The 22,474-nt window shown below is 59.7% G+C and overlaps 1 protein-coding gene across 2 annotated transcripts in view; it reads right to left on the minus strand.

Moving 5' to 3' along the window:
- Positions 1 to 7,000: 7,000 nt before the first annotated feature.
- SFXN5 (sideroflexin 5) overlaps positions 7,001 to 22,474 on the minus strand; it is a 68,258-nt gene continuing 52,784 nt past the window's right edge. Inside the window, exons 13-14 of one of the 2 annotated variants that reach the window (XM_077301359.1) lie at positions 20,093 to 20,210; positions 7,001 to 7,768 (exon numbers count right to left, since the gene is read on the minus strand). In XM_077301359.1, the coding sequence (XP_077157474.1) occupies positions 7,691 to 7,768; positions 20,093 to 20,210 (196 nt within the window). In that variant the 3' untranslated portion in view covers positions 7,001 to 7,690. The remainder of the gene's footprint in view (positions 7,769 to 20,092; positions 20,211 to 22,474) is intronic. The other variant, XM_077301360.1, reaches the window with a different exon arrangement.

Raw genomic sequence — 22,474 nt, forward strand, 5'->3', positions numbered from 1 at the left:
GTCTCTCTCCCTGCCTCCTTTCCCTTTTAATTTATTCTTTTGTGTGTCTGTGCTGGGGGTCCCTGCCTGTCCCTGCGCTGTAGTTAGCAGAGAGTGGTTGCCTGTGTTACTGTGCTGTAATAAAAGCTACCTGGGCTGGAACTCCAGTGCCTGATTGGGGCAAAGGCCCCGGTGGGACCAGCCGGCTCCCTCCCTCCCGCCAGGGGCTGCTGCTTCCTTGCGCCAAGCCAGAGGGGGAATCCGGCACCTGGCAGAGCTGGGAGCTCGGCTGGCTGAAAAGCAGAAGGGTCTGAGGCTTGGCAGGGGGGCTGGGGCCGTGGGGGGGGGCTCCAGGGGGCCCTTGGAAGGTGTGTGGCACCCCCACTTTGCAGCTCGTGGCGACGGGGCCTCTTTGGTCCTGCTGTCTTGGGCCAGGGCAGGAGATGCCGTCAGGGGGGGCTGGATCTAGAGGCGGAGGGAACGGCCCCCTGCCATGGCTGACCTTTGACTCTCCAGCCCCCAGCCCTGCCTCCTCAGCACCAATTTGGCCCTCAAAATGCGAAACAGACAGAGGTCTGCCGTGGGGAGATTTTGGGGGAGAGCAGAGTTGGTGGAGTGGGTGGAGGAGAGGGGCCCAGGGGACAGGACCTGCAAGGGGCCCGGTCTGCCTGGAAATGATGTTTTTAAGGGGAGCAGAACCCCCTCCCCAGCCTCCTGTTTCCCCCACGACCCCTCATGGACTGGCGCTTGGCATTTGGGTGGAGGGGGCATTCCTCACAATGAGCTCTCAGACCTTCATTGATCTCAATCAGCTGAAATCATTTCCTGGCTGGCCCCGCCTTCTGTGGAAGCCATTTGACTGCAGGTTCTAAACGGCTGGGGACCCGGGACTGAGGCATTTCTAGATGGCTTTCTCCTCCAGTAGCCAGCAAGATTATTCTCTCCTCTTCTGCTTTATCCCCACTACACCCCTGTGAGGTAGGCTATGCTGGCCCAAGGTGGCAGAGTAGGGCTCCCAAGCAAGGGAACCACACTGCCTCTGGGTTGGCCAGCAGAGAGTTTTATCACCCAGAAGAAAGCTCAAGGCCAGAGGCACCTTGAGGACCAACCAGGTTTCATTCAAGGCCTAGGTTTTGGTGTGCACGTGTGCCCTTGGTTAGTCCCCAAGGTGTCCCTGGACTTGTTCTTCTCAGAGGCTGGATGACTTTGGTCCTTCCGTGTGGGGCAGGGGGTGGCACTGGGGGGGGGGGTCTTTCCAACTTTATGGCTTCCTGAAGATCTATCTTCTGCTGGAAGGAATGCCGGGCAGGATCGATGGGGGAGATAAGCCCCGAGCTCATGATGGGGGGGGGGGGAGAAGAAATGTCTGTCTTCAGTTGCCAGGTGAGCTTCCCTGAGGGCGGGGTCAGGAGCCGGGCCCACTGGCTGTGGGGGGAGGAGGAGAGGATCCAGAAGGGGCTGCTTTGCTCCCAGTTGCAAGGAGGTTTGTGGCTGCTGAGGGGTGGGAGGACTCCAAAGCACCAGATGTGTGGGGGGGGGGGGCGCTCCCTGGAGTCAGCCATGTTCTTCAGATGTGGCCGGCAGTTTCCAGGAGACCTTTGGGTCACGTGGCACAGCCGCTTCCTTAGACCAGTGGTCCCCAACCTTTTCATCACTGGGGACCGGTCAACGCTTGACAATTTTACTGAGGCCTGGGGGGAGGTAGTCTTTTGCCCAGGGACGTCGCCACCACCAGCTGAGCCCCTGCTCCCCTTGCTTTCCCGCCAGCACCCCTAACTTCCCACTGCCCACTGGGGGGTGCTGCCAGCAGCAGCTGCGCAGTGCCAGGCCGAGGGGGAGCCCCAGCCATGGTGGCCGCTGGAGAGCACCAAAGGTGAACAGAGTGGCAGGGCAACGACCGAGGCAGCAGCCGGGGAGGAGGATGAGGAGGAGCCGGGGCCTGGTACCGACTGATCCACGGTCCGGACTGGGGTTGGGGACCACTGCCTTAGACCACAGGGGCTGTCTGTGCTTTCTCAACAAAAGCCATTGGGGTCGGGGTGGCTGGGGAGCTCAGAGCCCGCCTTCAGCTCCGGCAGGCTCTTCCTGCCGGGCTTGGGGTGCAGCAGGTAGCCAAAAGAGCCCGGCCCCCGGGGGCTCCGCAGTGGAGGGTTGCAGAGCAAGGCATGGCTGGCTGCTTCCCTCAGCCTAGCAGGCCTCTTGGGGCTCCTGGGGCAGCAGGGGGGGCACACACCCTGGGGAGAAAGGGCCGAAAAGGCGGACAGGGGGGCTAGACGGATGCCACCTCGGCTTTCCCCGTGGAAGTGCCCCCCTCCCCCTCCCCGCCACTCATCCGGCATCAAAGAGGGGCATGGAAGGGCCAGGCGGGGAGCAGACTCTTCCCAGGTATGGCCGGTATGCTGTGGGGGAGGGGGGTGACAGTTGTGTGGGGTTCACACCTGCGGCAGGGATTGAATGTCCTGGGGGAGGCCTTTTCAAAACACCTTGGCTGTCTCTTCTTCCATTTGTAAGTGCTCCGGCTGGGAATCTCAGCCCACTGGGCCAGCCCCTCCTCAGAGGCCCAGGGAGAAGCTCCCACCCACCCCCATTCATGCCTGGGAATCACTGCCAACTACTGACCCCCCCCCTCCACCCACACACAAAAGATGAATCTGGGGAAGGGTCTCTCAGCAGGCCCTCCCCTCCCCCAGCAGTATGTGTCATGCCAGGGAGGGGCTGTGAGAGGTTCTCCCCGCCCTGTTCTGCTGGTGCACTTACTGGGGGGGGCACTGGGAGAAGTCAGCGGGGAGAGCTGGAGGGTCCAGCGGAGCAAAGCCATTTCTCACGTCTCGGCCTGACCCCCCACCCACCCACCCACCCACCCACCCACCCACCCAGGGGCAGACCCATCCCCTTTGGGGTTCACTGCCCTGGTTCTGCTGCTTGCCCTTCAGCCAAGAGAAGGCCCGCTGCCCCAGAACCTGGCAATCATTACCTTGCTAATGGTGTGGGATTGCTTGGGGAGGGATCCCTTCAGGGGGCACGGCCACTCTTCCACTGGCGGAGGCCTGGGAGGCGCTCAACAATTAGCGGGTGCCCTCTGCAGCGGTCAGGGGCAGGCAAGCAACCCCCAAGCCCTGGCCGAGGGGTCGGGGAGGCTATATTTGAGAAAGGATCAGTTCAAACCCGGCTGGCGAAAGAGCCTGAGGGGAACGATGGTGTGGGGGCAGCAGACGGGGCCCTCGGGAGCACCAGGCAAAGCCAGAGGCAGCCACAGGGCACTCTGAGCGTTCTCCTCCTGGTTGCTGAGCCCTGCCCTCCTGCCCTCCTGCCCGAAGCCCCCCCCAACATGCCCTCCCCCCCCCCAAGATTCCCAGGCAAGAAGGTGAGAGGCATTAGTGTTTATTCAAGACAGGTAAGTCGTGTTACATAAAGTGTCCTCCTCATCAACAAATCTACCGAGGAGGCTAAAAAGACACGGTGTGCATTTCAGAGCTGATGACGGTGGGCAGAGGTATGTGCTCATCAGGACCGCTGGAAGACCAGTGACAGCTCAGGGGAAGAGGACACCTGTCCGCCCCCCCCCTGCTCCTCTGAGTTACAGTTTGCAGTCCCGCCCCCCCCCCCAGCAAGGAGATGCCCCCGCATGGACTGGTCTGGCCCGAAGGACAGATCCCCAATACCCAAGGCCCAGGAGGCAGAGGCCCCGCCGCTCCCCGCCCCACACCCCACAGCAGCCTTGTGCCTCCCCGCACTGGCTCAGCCGGGCACAGCAGGAGGCCCCCCATGACCCGGCCTGGCCCTGTGAGGGATGCTACCCAGCGCACCCTGCACACTGCTCCAGAGGGCACCGCCGCCACAAGGGCACTCTGAGCAGCAGGGGAGGGGCAAGGAAGAGCAGGCTCTCTGGGGCACACAGACCTTGGGGGTGCCTCCCCAGGGAAGGAACGCAGAAGGCAGAGACCAAAGGGAACAACGGACCCTCCCCTCCCCCCCCCACGCCCCTGATCATGGGTGCTGAGCACCAGCACCCCTTACCCCTGAGATCTACGGTGCTCGGGGGCACCGAGTGATTTTTAGCGGATGGACTAATATTGCCTTAGAACTTCAGAGAAGCCAGGTTGGATCAGGCCAGCGGTCCAAACCCAGAACTCCGGAATCCCTCCCGCTGTGCCCTCCCCCCTGCCCCAAGAAGACAGAGCATCCCAGCCGGACGTGGGGGCCAACAGCCACAGGGGGACCTGGGCAACCCTCTTGCGGCTGTCGGTCCCTGAGGCTGCTGCTCCGTCTGGGGGCGGTGAGATCCATCTCTGTGGGTCTCTGGCTGAAGGGGGACTCCGCTGATCTATGCTGCCCTTCAGCTTCCCTGCGTGGCCAGGAGTCCGTGCCCTGCGAGAGGGGGAAGACAGCCCTCCCCCCCCCACGTTCTGCGCTCTTCTCCTGCCCCCCCTCAGTGCTTTGGCCAAGCCCAGGGCCCTCCCCCCCTTTACCTCTCTTCCTAGGAAAGGGACCCCATCCCCTTAATCATTTTAAGTGTCTTCTGGCTCTTTTTTCAGGGCAGAGAAGCTGGAGGCCTACAGAGGTCCAGTGACCAAAACTGTACACAGTATTTCAAGTGGCAACAGAGACGGGAGCCCCTGGAAAAGCAGCTGGTTGGAGTGGGGGGGGGACTAACCCTCTGACTCTCAGAGCTAGGAAGCAACCTCAGGGGAAGGCCTCAGCCTCTCTGGCCTGTGCTTGGCCTTCCAGAGGAACTGGTGGTCCACCATGGAAAACCAGATGCTGGACTAGACGGATCCGCCCCGCCCTGCTGACGTTCCTGAGACCGGGCTCCCCTGATGAAGTTGCATGGAAGCCTCCAGGGAGTGTCTCAACCTGCCCCCCCCCCTCCGGAGCTCCCCCAAGAGCAGATCTGGGTGCAAGAGGGCACAGCCCTCCCAGACAAAACAAGGGCCAGCCCAGTGGTCTGGAAGGAAGCTGATGGGGATGGCTCTTGGCTCACCTGCTGTTCCTCCTAGCTGCTCTGGTCCAAGATCGGGACCAAGCAGCTGGGGAGGAGGTCGCAGGGGAATCTTGGCCTTCCCTCATCCCCTCCCACTGTGGGGCCAGGTCGAGGGGTCCCTTGCTCCAAGGAATGCCAAGGAATTTCCTCCCGGCAGGGCAGGGGAAAAAGCTAGTCTGCTCCTGCCCCTGGGTTTCATCTAGCAGGAAGCCAAAGGAATGGCCCCTCCCTCCTCTGTCCTCCAGGCCCTCCCGGGCTCTCAGGCCTCTGCTGCCCCAGTTCACAGCGGACCGTCCTCTGTGGGCCTCCAGCTTCCTGCTGGCTTCCACCAGCTGCCTGCCCAGGGCCAGGGGGACACCACCCCTTGGCGGAGACGGCCTTCCTGCCCTGCTCTGGAGGGTGCCAGGGGGAGGGGTCTTTCCCGCTTTCCCAGGTTGCCCCGGAGCTGCGAAGCCCCCCTCCTTGGGACCTAACCCTTGAAGGTTCCCGGGACACGGCAGCTCTGGTGGACACGGACCTGGGGAAGCCCGTTCCTCCCGGCCTCTTTCTACGGCTCCCCGTCCTCATTATTTCTTAATTAACACACCCAAGAAATCAATTAACTGCGGAGCTCCTAATTAAAAGCTGCAGAGATGATCACCTCCTTCTTATTAGCTGCAGAGGTGAGCAAGGCAACCGGGAGGGGGCTCCTTCCCCTCCCCCGCTCCCCCAATTACGGGGAGCGATCAGCGCGGAGACGGCCGCCACTCCTGCGGATCCGAGACGCCTTTTGTACTTGACGAGGGTTGGCAAAATTAATTAGCTATTAGGCGAATGTGTTGCGGCTGTTTGTTCCTTCTTTCGGGGGCTGGCACAGATGAGCTGCCGAGTGCCCCCCCACGCCTTCTGGGGTCCGGTGGGGCACGGCACGAGGGGAGGGGGCGAGGGCTGGCCGTGCCCCAAAGGGAGCCGGGGGGGTGGTCAGTTTCTCTGGGGGTCAGGGCAATGGGGAGCAGGTGTGGGGGGGGGCCTGAAGGCTAACAGATCGTTTTAGAAACTGCCCCCCCCCAATGATGGTGTCTCTGTGGGTCGGGGAAAAGCTGCTCTCCCAAAAGCCATCTTGGAGGGGAAAGTCCCCTTCGGTTCCCCTGAGACTAGAAGGGGCCATGACGGCTCACAGAGAAGTAATTTGGAGAAAAGCGGGGGGGGGGGGGGGAGTGTGTGGACGGCGAAGCCAGAACTGCTTCCTGCCCAAACCTGCTGAAGCATCTGCATGTCCTCCATGCCAGCCTCTCTTTGGCACCCAGGACCCTCGGAGTATGGAGGCCAGGCCCAGGGGCTCCTCTAAATTGCTCTGCCTGCCTGCCTTCTTGCCCGCTCAGGGGCTTCCTCTGCCCCCCTGAAGGGCCAGGTACTCAGCAGGAGCATCCGGGGCACGGCGGCTGACCCCTCCCCCTGCCACCCTCCCGGGCATCCAAGTCCAAAAGCTGCTTGGGAATGGAACCGGCAACCCCCCCCCCCGCTGGTGCCCCCCAGCCATGCCCATGAGGGCTCTGGCCTCCGTGGACTGGGAGCTTTCTGTGGCAAAGAGCCAGCGGGGAGCAGGGCAGGCGAGAGAAACAGCCAGTGAGGACAGACCCCTCCCACCCCCACCCCTTTGCTGATTTGCTGCCTCCAAGTGCCCCCCCCATCCTTTGCAGGGGAAGCAGATTGAGGCAGGGACATCCCCCCACCCCATCCCTCCCCACCCCAATAAAGTGCTCTGGGTTGCATGGACATGGGGGGGCACTTGGAGAAACCTTCTCCCCGCACGAGCCAGACGCCCTGTGCAGCACCCCCCCGCCCAATCTGAAAGTCAGGCATACATGCACATGCGCTCCTGCACCCAAAGTGAGGAAGTGGAGGCAGTAGCTCAGTGCAAATCAAACGCAGCCCCAGCAAAATGCCCCCCCCCCGCTTATGCCACACCCCTCAGTCAGGCCTGCTGGTGCCAGGACTCAGGTTTCTGGTCAAGACCAACATGGCAGCAGGCAGGCTTGGCTTCCTCCCCCTGCCCCCCCTCCCGCTATTCCCTACTGAAGACCACAGCTCCACCCCAGCTCCACCCCCACGGCATGGGCATCACGGAGTTCCCATGAGCTCCAGCACCTTCCGGCTGGCCTGCGTGGGGCTCCTTGCCTCCCCCGTGGGGCGGGAAGCCAGGGCGCAGCAGAGCCAGCAGGCCCAGGCCCCAGTGACTCCCCCAGGGAAAGGCAGGGAACTGGTGGGCTGGGGAGGTGGGCGAGACCCTCACGCTGCGCAGACAGACCGGAGGGGGTTCCAGGCCCTGCTCCGAGCACCCCCTACTCATGCTGCCAGAGCGGACTCCCGAGCCACACCGTGAGATGGAGATGCTCTTCCTGCTCTGCGGAGGGCGGAGCAGCCCCCTTGCCCCGAGAGAGCGGCAGGTGTCAGGGAAGGGGCCTCCAGTGCCCCCGCCATGCAGCTCCGCAGAAGGGGTGGGTGGGTGGGGTGGAGCTCCAGCCTTGGGGGCCCCTCCCCTCCCTCGCTGCTTCTTGCTGTTACTGTTGCTAATTTAAAACTTTAAATATTAATCTTTTCAACCAACGTGAGATGCCGAGTCTCGGAAAGTGTTAATTTACTCTTCGCTCTTGACGGTGGGGATATGTTATGAGCGCCAAGCTGTGTTTCTGTGCCTCGCATGCACCCCTCCCCCTGGTGCGCCTGCCCCCTCCCCCCACGCTGCTCAGCTCACAGCCCCTTGTTGTAGGTGACGGTCCGGCTGGCTGTGGCTTGGCCGATCTCGGGCTCCAGGCGCCACGTCTCAATCTGGAGGGAAGAAGGAGGAGAGGGGAGGTCAAGGCTGTGCCCGGGAAAGGTGACCCGGTTGATCCCCAGAGGCTCTGCCGGCCTTGCCAGGGTGTGAGGCTGCTGGGGGGGGGCACCCCTGGGCCCTGGGAGCCATGGAGGGGGACCGTGGGCAGAGCAGCAGGTGGCTCTGGCTCAAACCCCTCCTGCTGCCATGGAGGCTGGCCAGGTGACCTTGGGCCTGCCACAAACTCTGGGCCACACCTACCTCCCGGGGCAGGGTGGGGTGGGGTGGAGCACTGCTGTGAAAAAAAGGTGGGTCTGATGCTGCTTTGAATCCCAGCAGGGGAGAAAAGCGGGATACAAGTCAACCCGTACAATAAATAAATGCATCTCCACTGCAGTGTTGCCTGCCCTGCTGATCTAGACACCCTGGCCACAGAGTCACAGAGGTGGAAAAGGCAGAGAACCAAATTCCCCGCAGCCCATTTGGGCTTCCCGCTGGACCCTGGCTTCAGCCCAGGATCCCTCGATCAAAGCCCCTCAATCCTCCGGGCATCCTGCAAGGCAGAGAGGGAGCCCGCCCTCCCTTTTCCATTTCAAGTCACAAAACACAGCAGCTGTGATGACCCTCCACTTTCTGGCTTGGAGACCCTTTCCTGAAGAGACACAGAGCAGCTTTCCAGAAGACGGTACTGAGACAGCTTCCAGAAATCCGGAGCCAACCAGGGATGTGAGCTGAGAGGCCAGGAAGCCCAGCTGCAGGAGAACTAGGATGGTAAACCCCGGCCCAGTGGCGTCGGGCAAAGCACAGACCAGGAAGGCACGCCCTGAGTGCAAGGCATGGGCCGGATGCCATGCCCTGGAGAGACCCCAAGACCACCAAATGTATCTTCTCGGGGAGCACAAGCACCTGGGAGGAGCCACACGCTGGGGGGCTGGCCCCCCAGTCTCGAGCTCCCTCCACACACCATGTGTGAGAACAGTAGGACTTGGGATTAGACCAAAGGTTCCAGTTCTTTAGCTATTTCACGATGCTTTCTAGTGACGCCTTTCTGTGCAGAAATGAGATTTCCCCTCCAGAAGCACCAACTTAATTCCTATCACCTGCCCTTCCTACAGGCTCCAGGCAGGTAATACAGGTAACTTTTACATGGATAAGCAGTCCCCACATGTTTCAAACGGAAGAATATTGATTAACTTATATTCTGAGACTGCCTTCCGAAAATCCTTGTGGAGGCAAGCTCCCCAATTTCATTTGGGGAGTTGTGCTTTTGCAGATGGAGTCTTGCTACCTTGTGGGGGGGGGAGGGGGAACTGCCGCTTTCCTGGCCTCAGCCTTGGCCGGGCTGTTGTCCCCCATGGGCCTCTTCCCATCGGACTGCCCAGGGCTCCTTCCACGTGCCCTGCCCGTATCCCCCTGGGAAAGCCCAGTCAAGCAAGCCCGGCAGAAAAGCAGCAGCCAAACACTGGGGGGGGGGGGGGGCAAGAAGGACCTCAGCTCATCTTGCAGGGTGGAGGGACAGCTTAAGCATCAGGGTGGTTTGCTCACTAAAAAACAGTTCAACAAGGTAAACCAGACCGATCTTCTTTCGTCACTTGCTTACCGATTGTGTCCCAAGACTGGCCAAGGGCCGTCTTCTGCAAGCACTCCCTCCCTCCCTCCCTTTGGAGGCCTTCCAGCAATGAGGCCAGGGCCCCTGCCTCTGGGCTGCTCTCCCCTGATGAGTGGCAGTCCCCCTGGGGCAGAAGGCTAGGGGGGCTGTGACTGCCAGGCACAAGTCACACATGGCCCATGTTCCCTTTGGTTTGGGTACGCTGGCATCCACTGGCTGCAGGGGGATAACAGGATGCCCCTTCTCCTCCCCTGCCTGGGGCACCTGGTTGGCAGATGCTTGGCGGGAAACTGCCCTGGTTCGGGTCCCCGAGACGGGGTCCATCCTGCCTCCGCAGCAGAAGGGAGAGGCTGAACGGTGCTCCCCCTCAGCCCCCTCCTTGCCCGTGGGATCCACACTGCAGAATGGGGACTGTGGGTCTGCTAACCCAACCCTGCGGGCCACCCTTCTCTGGAGGCCTCTCATGCCTGTGTCCAGCAGCGGCTCCCTCCCAAGCCGATCTGTTGTGCTTTTTTGGTGCATTTTACACACAGAGCGATTTACGCACGTGTAGGGAATTCTGTACATTGACTCCAGTGCCAAGGCTGACACAACAATGCGAGGAACCTACGTGGAAAACTAAATGCTTTTGAAAATGTTTAACCTAGTTAGACAAATTAGCAAAAAATTGTGCAAAACAATTTAGGTATTTAAAATATTCAATGTTTTTAAAAACTGGAAAAACTGTTCTTAGCTTTCAGCTGCAAAAACCCAACAAAATATAACATCAAAGCAATCTTAACATGAGGTGCAACATAACCCTTCGGCAAAGCTGTTAAACAGCTCCTGGTGCATCCTGGGAAATAGCACTTCATTTATTCAAATGCACATATGTCAGGTTTTTGCACCATATGTCATTCTAAGCTATTTACAGTAATAATTAAATCTTAATCAACGTTTAACCTCTGTAAAATGTTTGAAGGGATCTAATCACCCTTCAGTCGGCACTAATGAAGGAGAAATATATAAACATAAAAAGAAAATGATGCACACCAGAAAGAAGAGTAATTGCAAAATTGTATTTCTTTTAAATATAATCAGCAAGTTATGTAAAGGAAGCCAACGGGTATTTTAAGGGAAGACATCTTGGGTGTCAGAGGTGTGAGGAGCTAATTTTGTGCTGCGATCCATAACAGATGTAGCATATTTTCTTCTTTTAGTGCCATTATTAGCAACTGCTGTACCATTCCTTCCTTCCCTTACTTAAGCACAAAGCAGAACACTTAGAAAGGGGGACGCAGGCTCCTCCGTGGCCCCGGGCGGAGGGGCGAGTCACCTCCCCAGCACTGGGATCTACCTCCCCGGCAGGTGGGAGACGGAAATGCTCCCTGGCGTAGAGCTGAAGAAAGCTCAGCCGATCGAGCTGGGCGGGGCCCCATCTGGGCCTTGGAGAAGAAGCCCGACAGCACAGCTGGATCCACAACTGCACACAGGGGTGGAAGCAGCAGCGGGGACAAAGCGGCTGGAGCGGACTATGCGCATGAAGACAGAAAATGGTGGGGCTGTCAGCCTGGTTACCCTCCGTTCCAAAGGGCTGTCTCTCCAGGGTGTCACACAAAGGAAGCGCTTTTGGGAGTCCTCCTCTCCCCTGCTCTTAAACAGTTGGAAAGAGATGCCCACCATGGAGCCGGGGAACTTCTCTGCCACGGAGCTACAGCACACGGCGGCCTCCTCCCCGTGTCGTGTGCAGCACCAACCCATGCTTGACACGCCAGTTTTGCTCTCGCTTCAAGATTGTTGCAAGGGGAGGGGTCAATGAGTGGGCACACTGTGCGGGCCCTTGGGGCACCCAGGAGAGACGGACCCTCAAGCAAGGAAGACTTTGGCCCAGAGCAGGCAGGACCCACTGCAGGGGCCCTCTCCTCTTTCAAGGCACTTTCTGGGCCACGCAGGCCCTTGGCAGTCCAAGGAAAGGACTGTGGGCAATCGGGCCCCAGGGGGTGGGACAGGCACAGGGCAGGTCCTGGCAGAAGGAGACAAACACTGCCGAACAGCCAGTGGGCCCTGCCAAACCACTCCAGGGAAATCCAGACAGGCAAGGGGGGCTTTGGCTCTCCAGGACACCCCCCCCCCCAATCGTACGGCTCTCCAAGGTGCTGCCGGACTGGGAACCTTCTGAAAGGGACTTCGGGTGACAGCGCCTTCGGGAGGGCGGCTGAGTTCGTCTGAAGCAGAGGGGGACGTTTGAGTCCGGGGCTCCTTGGAGACCAGCGGAGTTTCCTTCTGGGGTCAGCTGTCAAGGCTTCCCCCCAGCAGCAACCTGTGCTGGTCTTCAAAGAGCCGGGCTGCTCTGCGGCGGAGAATTCAGAGCGGGGCCAGGGCAGAGAGGGCGGGCAGCAAGAGACCAGGCGCAGGGAGGGTCACTTCTCCTCCCAGGCGGAGAGGGCTCAAGATCAGGCTCCCCAGGAGGCCTCTGGCCCGCTCACCTGCTGTTTGGTCCTTCTGGTTTTCCGCGAAGGAGCCCACCTGTCTGAGGAGCAATCCCCTGCTCGGGCGGGGGCAGGGAGACCCTTCCCTTCCCGCCTGGACTTTGATCTTCGCCCGGCCTGACACTTTGACACGGGGGTCGAGTGGTGCTCCCTGAGAGCTATCAAGGGCGCTGCTTTCTCTGTGCTGCAATAGCCAGCCCCCCCACCCCCCGCAACTCTCCCCTTTCAAAGCCAGCTCCCAGGTGCCAGGTGAGAGGAAGAAGCCAGAGGGCTTAAGAGGGGCCCCGCCCTGCACTCCTTCGGCTAGCTCCAGGGAATTTCAGCAACTGCCCCCTTGGGACGCTTTGGGGCCGGGCCCAGAGAAATGCTCCCTGAGCCTGGCTCGCCTGGTCTGGACTTGGACCTCTGGGCAACAACGTGAGGCCGCGTGGCAGTGGACTCGGGCAACGGAGTCTTGGCCGGCTCGGTTCTCCCATGGGTGCAAGGCAAACGCACTGCCCCCAAACCGTGCAAGAGCACCAACTTCTGTCCAGGCTGCCAACCGCAATGGCCAAAGGGTCAAGAGGGCAGCCACGGTTGGAACGGCCATGCTGGAGCACAGCGTCCCAGAGGGACAACAAAGGTCTCAACGCAAGCGACGGAAGGAAAGGAAGCCGAGCAGGGCCACGGTGAGAGGAGGGCCCAGAGAAATGGCCCCCCCCGCCCGCCCGCCTCCTCTGCCAGCTCCATCTGCCTTCCCTCCCAGCACAGCTGCTCCGCAGGGGAGGGCCAAAGAGCTGCAGGGGCCGTCCCGGTCCCCCCAAGACCCTTCCCGCTTGGGCCCTGGATCTGCCCAGCCCCCCCCAAGGATGTGTGTGAGGTGCCTGCCCCAAGCATGGCCCCACACCCCAGCCCAGAAGCGGCTGGGAAGAGCAGGGAACCTGGTTGTGGCCCGACTCCCTCCCTGTTGTGCGAAGCGGTCGCTGAAATCAGATTGGTTCTGCCAAGGCCAAGGCAGATAATCCAGACAATCCGTGGAGAGCAGAGAGGGGCTGCCTGTTGAGGAAGTGCCACTGTCTCTCAAAGTGTGGAAGAAACAGGGGGGGGGAGACATCACAACCCCCCCCCCCCGTCTCACATTCTGCAGCAGCAGCAGCAGCAGCAGCAGCTCCTCCCTGTGCGAAGAGGAGAAGCAGCACGGCCACACTCAGATGCCAGAGAAAGAGCCCAGTCCAGGAGCCACGGAGGAGGGGGGTAAGGGGCAGCCAGGCTGCTCTGGAGACCCCTGCAGCACAGGTGGATCCCGGGGAGCAAACAGCCCTCCTCCAGCGCAGCCTCAGGGCTGTCAGACCCAGCGGGGAAAGGAAGGGGGAACCAAGTCCTGGCACGGAAGGGGAGAGCAGCACCCACCCTCCCCAGAGAGGAGTCCTGCTTAGCCACTGTGACCCTCCCCCCGTCTGTTTCCCACCGGAGATGACCTTCCCCCCTCCCCCAGGCTGCCCGCCCCTCCACCTGCAGCTAGCCGATCCCTTCAAAAGAGGGGGGTTGCCACTGACCCCTGCCCCCGAACAGTGACCTGGGACGCGCTGACCACGGATGACCCTGCCTGGCAATTCCGAGAAGCAAAGAGCGCAGGGCAGCCTGGGGCATCCCAGTGGGGGCAGCCCTTCTGAGCAGGTGAGCAGGCCAGGGGGTGGGGTACAGTGGGACAAAGCCGGCCCGGAGGGACTTCCGAGAGGCAGCCCCCCTCCTTCTGCTCCATCAGCCAGGCGGCCTATCCTGCTGCTGCTGCTGGCCAGGAAGTTGACTGGGGGGGGATTGTCCCTTGGAGGGGGCAGGGGCCACAGGCGCATGCATGCAGCAGCCGAGTTGGTCGGCAGGCGGTGGGGCTGCCTAATCGCCTTGCCTGCTGGGTGATGTGTGGTGCCCTCTGAAGCTGCCCACCGGGACCCTTCTCCAGGCAGAGACCCTGTTCTCCCCATGGGCACGGCAGGGGGAGAGTCCCCACCTGGGGGGGGGCCGGCAGAGGGGTGTGGGGGCCGTGTGGGGAGACGGGATGACAGGGACCATCCGGCGGAAATCCCACCCGCTCCCCGTCCCTTTTGTCTGGCCCCGAGTGGCCTCCGGCCACCAGTAAGTGGGCAGCCTTGAGAGCCCGGCCCGGTGAGGAATGTCTGCCTGCCCCCCACACACCTGGAGAGGGCAGATAGTTTACATACTTGCAGCCAGGGACAGGCGAGGCAGGCCCTGAAACCGGATCCTGCCCACGCCCGGGGGTCAAGCCCTGCAAACAAACCTCCAACGGGACCCCCGCCTCACCCTCTATTCACTGGCACCTCTTGCATCACGCAGACCTCCAAAACTACAACGCCCCCCCCCAATCCCCCCAATCCAAAGCCCTCTGTTAAAAGCCTGGCCAGCAAGAAACCTCTTTGCCTGCTGCTTGAAACCACCCAGGATGGGGACCGGCAAAGCTCAGCCGGGTGGGGGTGGGGGTGGGCTTCCAGAAGGAGCCCCCCCATGGGAAAGGCCCCCCACCTTTGGCTCCTGCCACAGAACAGGGTCTCTTTGGGCGAGGCCAGTCAGGCTGGTCCAGGAGAGGGAGAAGGGGACCCCGGAGGTCTCCATGGGGTTGGCATCAGGCAACGCGCCCCTGCCATACCCCTGGCACTGCCAGGCAGGACTCCACTCCAGGGCCGCCGGACAAAAGGCCACCGGAAGCCGCTTCTTTGCGACTGGACTCCTAGCCCCGCCAGGTCAGGGCCTTCCAGTGCCTCAGCCCCTGTGCCAGGCCGACGCCACTCTTGACGTGTGGGCGCAGCAGAGGGCGGAAGGGTCTGCTTGTGTCTCCCGGCAGGCCTGCACAGTCCCTGCCCACTTCCCCAGAGGGATGCTGGTGAGCAGCGCCCACTTAACTTCCCCCTCCACAGTGGTTGCCCTGCTTCAGCCACGGGGTGCCCCACAGGGAGCTGGGGCGGGGGGGGGAGAGCACAGGGCAACCTCTTGGCTGATACCTCCTCGGCTGCAGCCCAGGTGTTTTGCAGAGGCTGGGCGGGGCCAGAGAAGGGAAGGCCAAGGGCCCAGGGCCCAGGGCAGAGGAAATCCCAAGCCGGGCCTGCCAAGCCAGCAGTGGGGCACAGACGGTGTGACAGCAGGGGCTGAGCAGAGGCCAGGAAGCGGGGAGGAGGGACGGATTCGGCAAGAGCAGCAGACAAAGCCTGGCTTCGGTAGGATTGCGCTTCTGGCTGGGCTTGGCACGAGGTCAGGGGCATGGAGGGGGGCTCTGTTCCTTGGGGCCACCCTGGATATTCTGGGGCTGAAGGGGAGCAGAGACTGGCCCACACCACAGGGCAACCTGTGCACAGAAAGGGTAACAGATTTCTTCTACCTTCAGTTTGGGGTCCTCTTGGACACTTGGCTCCTTGAGCAGCTACCTACTGGGGTTTTACTGGTGGAAGGAGAACTGCAGAATTGTTTTCGCAGGTGGCACAGAAAACTTTCAAAGAAACAAACTAGAAAGACATAAGCCGTCGCTTCCCCCGGGGAAATTGTCCAGTCTCACTCCCCCCCCCCCGCCCCCGGGAGAGGGACTGCCCCAGACAGAGCCCCGGCTCCCAGCCCCATGGGTCAGCTGCAGGAATGCGTTTGGGAGGGGGGAAAGGTGGGTGTGATGCTCAATGGGGCAGCCCTGTGGCCTCCCACCTTGCTGCCCACTCTGCCTCTTGGCCCCTCCTGGCAGAACTGGGCCCAAGAGCCCGGCCACAGGCCCTCCCAGCGACCCCCGAGCGGCCTCCCCCACTGCCCCCACCAAAGCTGCCTGGTGACGGCGGATGCACGCCTTGCCTCTCAGCCTCGCCAGATCTGCTAATTATTGACAGTTGGTGACGAGGAGATGCTGCTTGCTCCTCCTGTTCAGCGGCATCTAATTAGTCACTGCCAGATCCCTGGCGGCGGAGCTGGCTCCACTGCGGCCGCCGTACCCTGCGCTCGGCTCATTAACCTTTTGCTTGCCTAATGGCACCTGCCAGCAAGATGGAGGCTCAAGCAGATTGGCAGGAGAGAGTTACTTCCCCCTCCCCGGCCGGGAGATCCAGAAGGAGCAGAGTCCCCACTGGGAGCAAACCCATCCACAGAGACGGTGCCTCTTGCTCCCACGGGGCGGGGGGGGGGGGGAAGCTTCGCTTTGCATCTCTCTGGAGTGCAGCCTTCCTGAAAGCACGTCCTCAGCCAGCCAGCCAGCCAGCCAGCCAGGCACTCTGCTCTGCTGAGCCACTGGGAACGGTCCAAGGGTCCCAGCCCCAAGCAGGCAGCTGCAAGAGCAGCAGAAGGCCAGGCCGGGTCACCCTGCAAGAGGGCCCTCCTGAGAAGGACTTCCTATTTATCTGCTTTACTGTCCGCCTTTCTCAGTGAGTCCCTCATACAACCAACAGAGAGGGACATCCGCCCACTAGAGACGCACACTAGAGCACATGCAAAGCACACAACAAGCAATGGAAGAAAGGACACAGCAGACCGCAAGAACAGTAAGCAGAAATTGGAGTCTGCAACCCTCACGCTTATTTCTCGGCCACAGGCTATTTCCCGGGCAAAAACCCTGGTCCACTGTGGAGAAGGCCCCGCGCAGGGCCCTGCTGATTTTGCCCACTTGCTGCAGGGCACCCGCAGAAGGCCCTGCTCGGATGAGCAAAGCTGGCACTGCGGCGGCCCAAGCACAGGGAGGCAGGCACGGAGGGCCAGGCCCACACAGCTCCACCCACCAGCTGGTTCCGTGCCTGCCCCTCCCTGCAACCGACCACTAGACTCCTACGGGAAGCTTTTTCAGCTGTCAAAAGACTGCCAAGGTCTCTTGGGAATGTCAGCACAAGTGGGCCACTGTAGTCTGCATGGATCAGGCACTGCAAGCCAGCCCAGGTGCAACGCCCCCCCCCCCCCGCCATCCATGAGAAAACGAGGGAGGGGGAACCAGGAGGCCACTCTGAGCCCCTGGGGGAAAGGGCAAGGTCAGAATGGGCCAGGCAGACAGATGTCGCTGAGCTCCACTCAGCAGAAATGGCCACCATCCATGGTCCTGCATCCGCACATTTCAAACTCAGCACTGGAGTGAGTCAGAAGTCACAATCAGCAGGCCAACCTCCTGCCTGCAATCAGCCCCCTGCCTGCAATCGACAAAAGAGCCTCGTGGGAACTGGGCCTCAAGTAAGGAAAGACAAAATTATTGTTTATATTATTGTTAAAATTATTTATACTCTTATATTGTTATATGGTTACAACTATTAGGATTATTATTGTAAGATATTCACTTGTTTATAGACTGTTTTATATATGGTTCTTTGTTCCTATGTAAACCGCCCTGAGCCTCCGGGAAGGGCAGTATATAAATGTAATCAATCAATCAATCAATCAATCACAGAATCCGAGATTTGGAAGGAGCCACAAAGGGGTTGGACAGAAACTTATCCTGGGACTGATCCTGCACTGAGCAGGGGTGGGACTAGATGGCCCCTTCCCACTCTAGGATTCTGTGAGTCTAGTTCAGCAGTGGAAGGGGCTGCCTCAGGAGGTGGGGAGCTCCCCCTCACTGGCCATCTTCAAGCAGCGGCTGGACAGATCCTTCTCCTGGATGCTGGAGGCTGATCCTGCACTGAGCAGGGGGTGGGACTAGATGGCCTGCATGGCCCCTTCCCACTCTAGGATTCTAGGAGTCTAGTTCAGCAGGGGAAGGGGCTGCCTAAGGAGGTGGGGAGCTCCCCCTCACTGGCCATCTTCAAGCAGCGGCTGGACAGATCCTTCTCCTGGATGCTGGAGGCTGATCCTGCACTGAGCAGGGGGTGGGACTAGATGGCCTGCATGGCCCCTTCCCACTCTAGGATTCTAGGAGTCTAGTTCAGCAGTGGAAGGGGCTGCCTAAGGAGGTGGGGAGCTCCCCCTCACTGGCCATCTTCAAGCAGCGGCTGGACAGATCCTTCTCCTGGATGCTGGAGGCTGATCCTGCACTGAGCAGCGGGTGGGACTAGATGGCCCCTTCCCACTCTAGGATTCTGTGAGTCTAGTTCAGCAGTGGAAGGGGCTGCCTCAGGAGGTGGGGAGCTCCCCCTCACTGGCCGTCTTCAAGCAGCGGCTGGACAGATCCTTCTCCTGGATGCTTGAGGCTGATCCTGCACTGAGCAGGGGGTGGGACTAGATGGCCTGCATGGCCCCTTCCCACTCTAGGATTCTGTGAGTCTAGTTCAGCAGTGGAAGGGGCTGCCTCAGGAGGTGGGGAGCTCCCCCTCACTGGCCATCTTCAAGCAACAGCTGGACAGATCCTTTCCCTGGATACTTGAGGCTGATCATGCACTGAGCAGGGGGTGGGACTAGATGACCTTTGTGGACCCTTACCAATCTGAGAGGCAGCTTGGTGGAGCGGTTAGGAGCACGGACTTCTAATCTGGCGAGCAGGGTTTGATTCCATGCTCCCCCACATGCAGCCAGCTGGGTGACCTTGGGCTTGTCACAGCACTGAGAAAGTAATCTCGGGGCTCTCTCAGCCTCCCCTCCCTCACAGGGTGTCTGTTGTGGGGAGAGGAAGGGGAATGAGATTGCTTAGAGACTTCTTCTGGTAGAGAAAAATAGAATATAAGAACCAGTTGTTCTTTGATTCTATATTTCCAGGCCTCACCTGGAGGTTGGCAAGCCTAGAGTAGGGAGCTGGTTGGCCTGCCTGCAAGGCCATCACCCTTAGCAGAAGGAGGGCCGTCTTCCAGCCACGGAGCACCACTGCTGCTCCTGCCTCTGCAGCCCTGCCTGGGGTCATGACCCTTAACCCTTTGCAGGACAAGGGGGGGGGGAGCTCCTGCAGCCTTGAACTCCAGCCCTGGCTGGGCCCCTTTGGGGCTTCCTACAGAGTGCCAACGGTGACTTCCTGCTCTTGGGGGTTGGCAGGCTGCTGGGCAGGGGGATCTTGGGGCCGCTGGGCAGGGGGATCTTGGGGCCGCTGGGCAGGGGGATCTTGGGGCCGCTGGGCAGGGGGATCTTGGGGCCGCTGGGCAGGGGGATCTTGGGGCCGCTGGGCAGGGGGATCTTGGTGCCGCTGGGCAGGGGGATCTTGGGGCCGCTGGGCAGGGGGAACGTCCAGCCCTCTTTCCAAACCTCCCAGCTGGCTGCCCAGGCAACCCCCCTCCCCCCCCGCATGGCACCTACTTCCAGCACCCTCCCCCAGTGGACAGGACCCCCCACCCCCCTGTTTAGGCCTCAGGGCTCCTGCATACAGACAGCCCTCTTTACGCAGAAGGAGAACAGCACCGGAGAGCAGTTTCCAAATGGTGCGTTTCAGAGCTCGGACCGCTTTGTGTCCATTATCTCTGCGATCTGCCAGATTGGAATCTTTTGATTACCTAAAAGGTGCTCAGGATTAATTGAAGCGCAGACTTCTTGGGAAAGTCATGGCTTTGCACCCAACTGCCCGTAGCCGCAGGCCTCTCTGCCTCCGAGGCCCTGCCCCCAAACAGAGGGCGGAAGGGGGGCTCTGCAAGGGGCTGCCTGCCGAGGCCTGACCCTCCGCTGCCAGTGAAGCTTCAGTGGGAAGATGGGGAGGGGCTTCTGGTCTCGGAGGGAGGGCCCCGTCAGCCACTGAGCGCAAGCAGCCAGAGCACTGGGAGAGATGCCAGTTCGTCCTCAGCCAGGAAGGAAGGAAGGGAGGGAGGGAGGGAGGGAGGGAGGGAGGAAGGAAGGAAGGAAGGAAGGAAGGAAGAAAGGAAGGAAGGAAGGAAGGAAGGAAGGAAGGAAGGAAGGAAGGAAGGAAGGAAGGAAGGAAGGAGGGAGGGAGGGAGGGAGGGAGGGAGGGAGGGAGGGAGGAAGGGAGGAAGGGAGGGAGGGAGGGAGGGAGGGAGGGAGGAAGGAAGGAAGAAAGGAAGGAAGGAAGGAAGGAGGGAGGGAGGGAGGGAGGGAGGAAGGAAGGGAGGAAGGGAGGAAGGAAGGGAGGGAGGGAGGGAGGGAGGGAGGGAGGGAGGAAGGGAGGGAGGAAGGAAGGAAGGAAGGGAGGGAGGGAGGGAGGAAGGAAGGGAGGGAGGGAGGGAGGAGGTGGCCGCAATGCAACAGGATCCAGCCAGAGGCCCTCCTGCCGAGCGAGCCAGGACGGTGAGGCAGCAGAGTCCACCTTTGTGGCCAAAGCCGCCCCCAGCAGACTTTAGTCCAAGAGCAGCAACAGGACGGAGACGGATGAGAAAGGAAGGCGAGGAGACGGCCATCCCCTGCCCGGCTTGAGCCCTCATCCCCCGCCCACACGACGCACGCCGGCCACTGACCTCCGACATCTGGGGGAAGAGGCTGATGGCCAGCGGGAGAGCCAGGCCGAAGGCAGCAAGGCACACGAGGCTCTGGACTGGGAGGAGCAGCCGTGGGCGGGAGTGCAGGAAAGCCCTTCTGCAAAATCAAGGGGAGGCTCGTTAGCCGAGGAGCAGGCCTCAGGACCCCCCCCTCCTCCTCCTCCTCCTCTCTGGGCCACCCACGGGCTGAGGGGGGCATCGTGGGGGCTCCACACAGCTAGCCCCCGTGGGAGATGGGGGTGGCCGGAGACCAAGAGGAGGGGTGGGGTGAGCACAGCCTCAAGCACAGCCCCTGTTCTCATGGATCCTGGGCGGCCCTGATTCAGACACAGGTGTGCCTTTAAGAAGCCCCAGGCACATACTGATTGACTGACGGATATTTAAACTTATATCCCACCTCTCCTGACAATGTCGTCTCAAGGCGTATTACAAAGTAAAAACAGTAAAACATTAAAAACCCCATAAATATTAAAACCAACATTCCCCCAAAATAATCTCCATAGGGAAACAAGCGGTCCCTCAGATAGGCAGGGCTTAAGCCTTAAAGGTCAAAACCAAAACACTGAATCTAATCCGGAAGCAGACCTGGCTTTCCTATGCCAGGTTATTTAGCACCTGGACAGAGGCACACCGGAGGAATGCTGTAGGTTTGTTCTGGGTATGGCACACAAGTTCATGCTTTCAGGGGATCTCTGCTTCCATTTTAAGCTTTTGGTTAAAGCAGAACAATGCCAGTGTGGTGGTGGGATGGCTAAGAGCAAGCAAGATCTAGCGGTTAAGACTGGCGGCCTCTATTCTGGAGAACCGGGCTTGAGTCCTCCTCCTGCACAGGCAGGCAGCTGGGTAGCCTTGGGCCAGTTGCAGTTCTGTTAGAGCTCTCTCGGCCCCACCTGCCTCACAAGGTGTCTGTTGTGGGGAAAGGAAGGGAAAGGGGTTAGTAGGCTATTCTGAGACTCCTTCGCATAGTGAAAGGTGGGGAATAAAAAACCGGCTCTTCTTCCAGATATCATCCATCATCATTGTTACATAAAGCATCACAGGAAACCAAGCAGATAAGCCTATACAAGTGTCCTACCCCCAAATTAAGCAGGTTACGGATTTATTTATAAATGATTTGGATGAGGGTTTAGAGGGGGTACTGATTAAATCTGCAGATGATACTAAACTGGGAGGGGTCGCAAACACAACTGAAGACAGAATCAGAATACAGGGTGATCTTGACAGGCTCGAGAAGTGGGCTAAACTGAATAAAATGAAGTTCAGTGGGGACAAATGTAAAATTCTGCATTTAGGTAGGAAAAATCATCTATACCAGTATAGGACACGATACTCCATTTGATACAGCCCAAAATCCCATTTGTCTTTTTAGCCACCAAGTCACACTGCAGTATAGGATGGGGGAGACTTGTCTTGGCAGTAGCATGTGTGAAAAGGATCTAGGAGTCTTGGTAGACCATTGAACTTGAGTCAGCAGTGTGACTTGGTGGCTAAAAAGACAAATGGGATTTTGGGCTGCATCAAATGGAGTATCGTGTCCAGATCACAGGAGGTGATGGTACCACTTTACTATGCTCTGGTTTGGCCTCACTTGGAGTCCCGTGTTCAGTTTTGGGCACCCCAGTTGAAGATATTGACAAACTGGAACGTGTCCAGAGGAGGGCAGCAAAGTTGGTGAGGGGTTTGGAGACCAAGATGTATGAAGAAAACATATGTCTTGGTCTCCTGTTTAGCCTAGAGAGGAGACGACTGAGAGGGGATTTGATAGCCATCTTCAAGTATTTAAAAGGGTGCCATGTGGAGGATGGAGCAGAGTTGTTCTCTCTTGCCCCGGAGGGCTGGACCAGAACAAATGTGATGAAATTAATTCAAAAGAAATTCCATCTCAACATCCGGAAGAAGTTCCTGACAGTCAGAGTGGTTTCTCAGTGGAACAGGCTTCCTCGGGAGGTGGTGGGCTATCCATCTTCGGAGATTTTTAAGCAGAGGCTAGATAGCCATCTGACGGAGAGGCTGATTCTGTGAAGGCTCAAGGGGCTGGCAGGGGACAGTGGGTGAGTGAGAGGGCTGTGGGTGTCCTGCACAGTGCAGGGGGTGGATTAGCTTCCATGCCCTTGAGAGGGACTCAAACTGCCCACCTGAATCGATCATTCTCTCGTCACTGCAAACAGCATGCAAGGCCATCCATACTTGAAATGTCCTCCCGGATAAAATATATCCAAACTGTTAGTTCACTCTTGCTAGTTTTCATCTTAACAAAGTCTATTCAAAAACAGATTCAAAGGGGCAGCCGTCTTGGTCTGAAGCAGCACAATAAAATCGGAGTCCAGTCAGGCACCTTTAAGACCAACACAGATTTATTCA

Source organism: Paroedura picta, chromosome 10 (assembly GCF_049243985.1).
Source record: "Paroedura picta isolate Pp20150507F chromosome 10, Ppicta_v3.0, whole genome shotgun sequence".
Classification (NCBI taxonomy): domain Eukaryota; kingdom Metazoa; phylum Chordata; class Lepidosauria; order Squamata; family Gekkonidae; genus Paroedura; species Paroedura picta.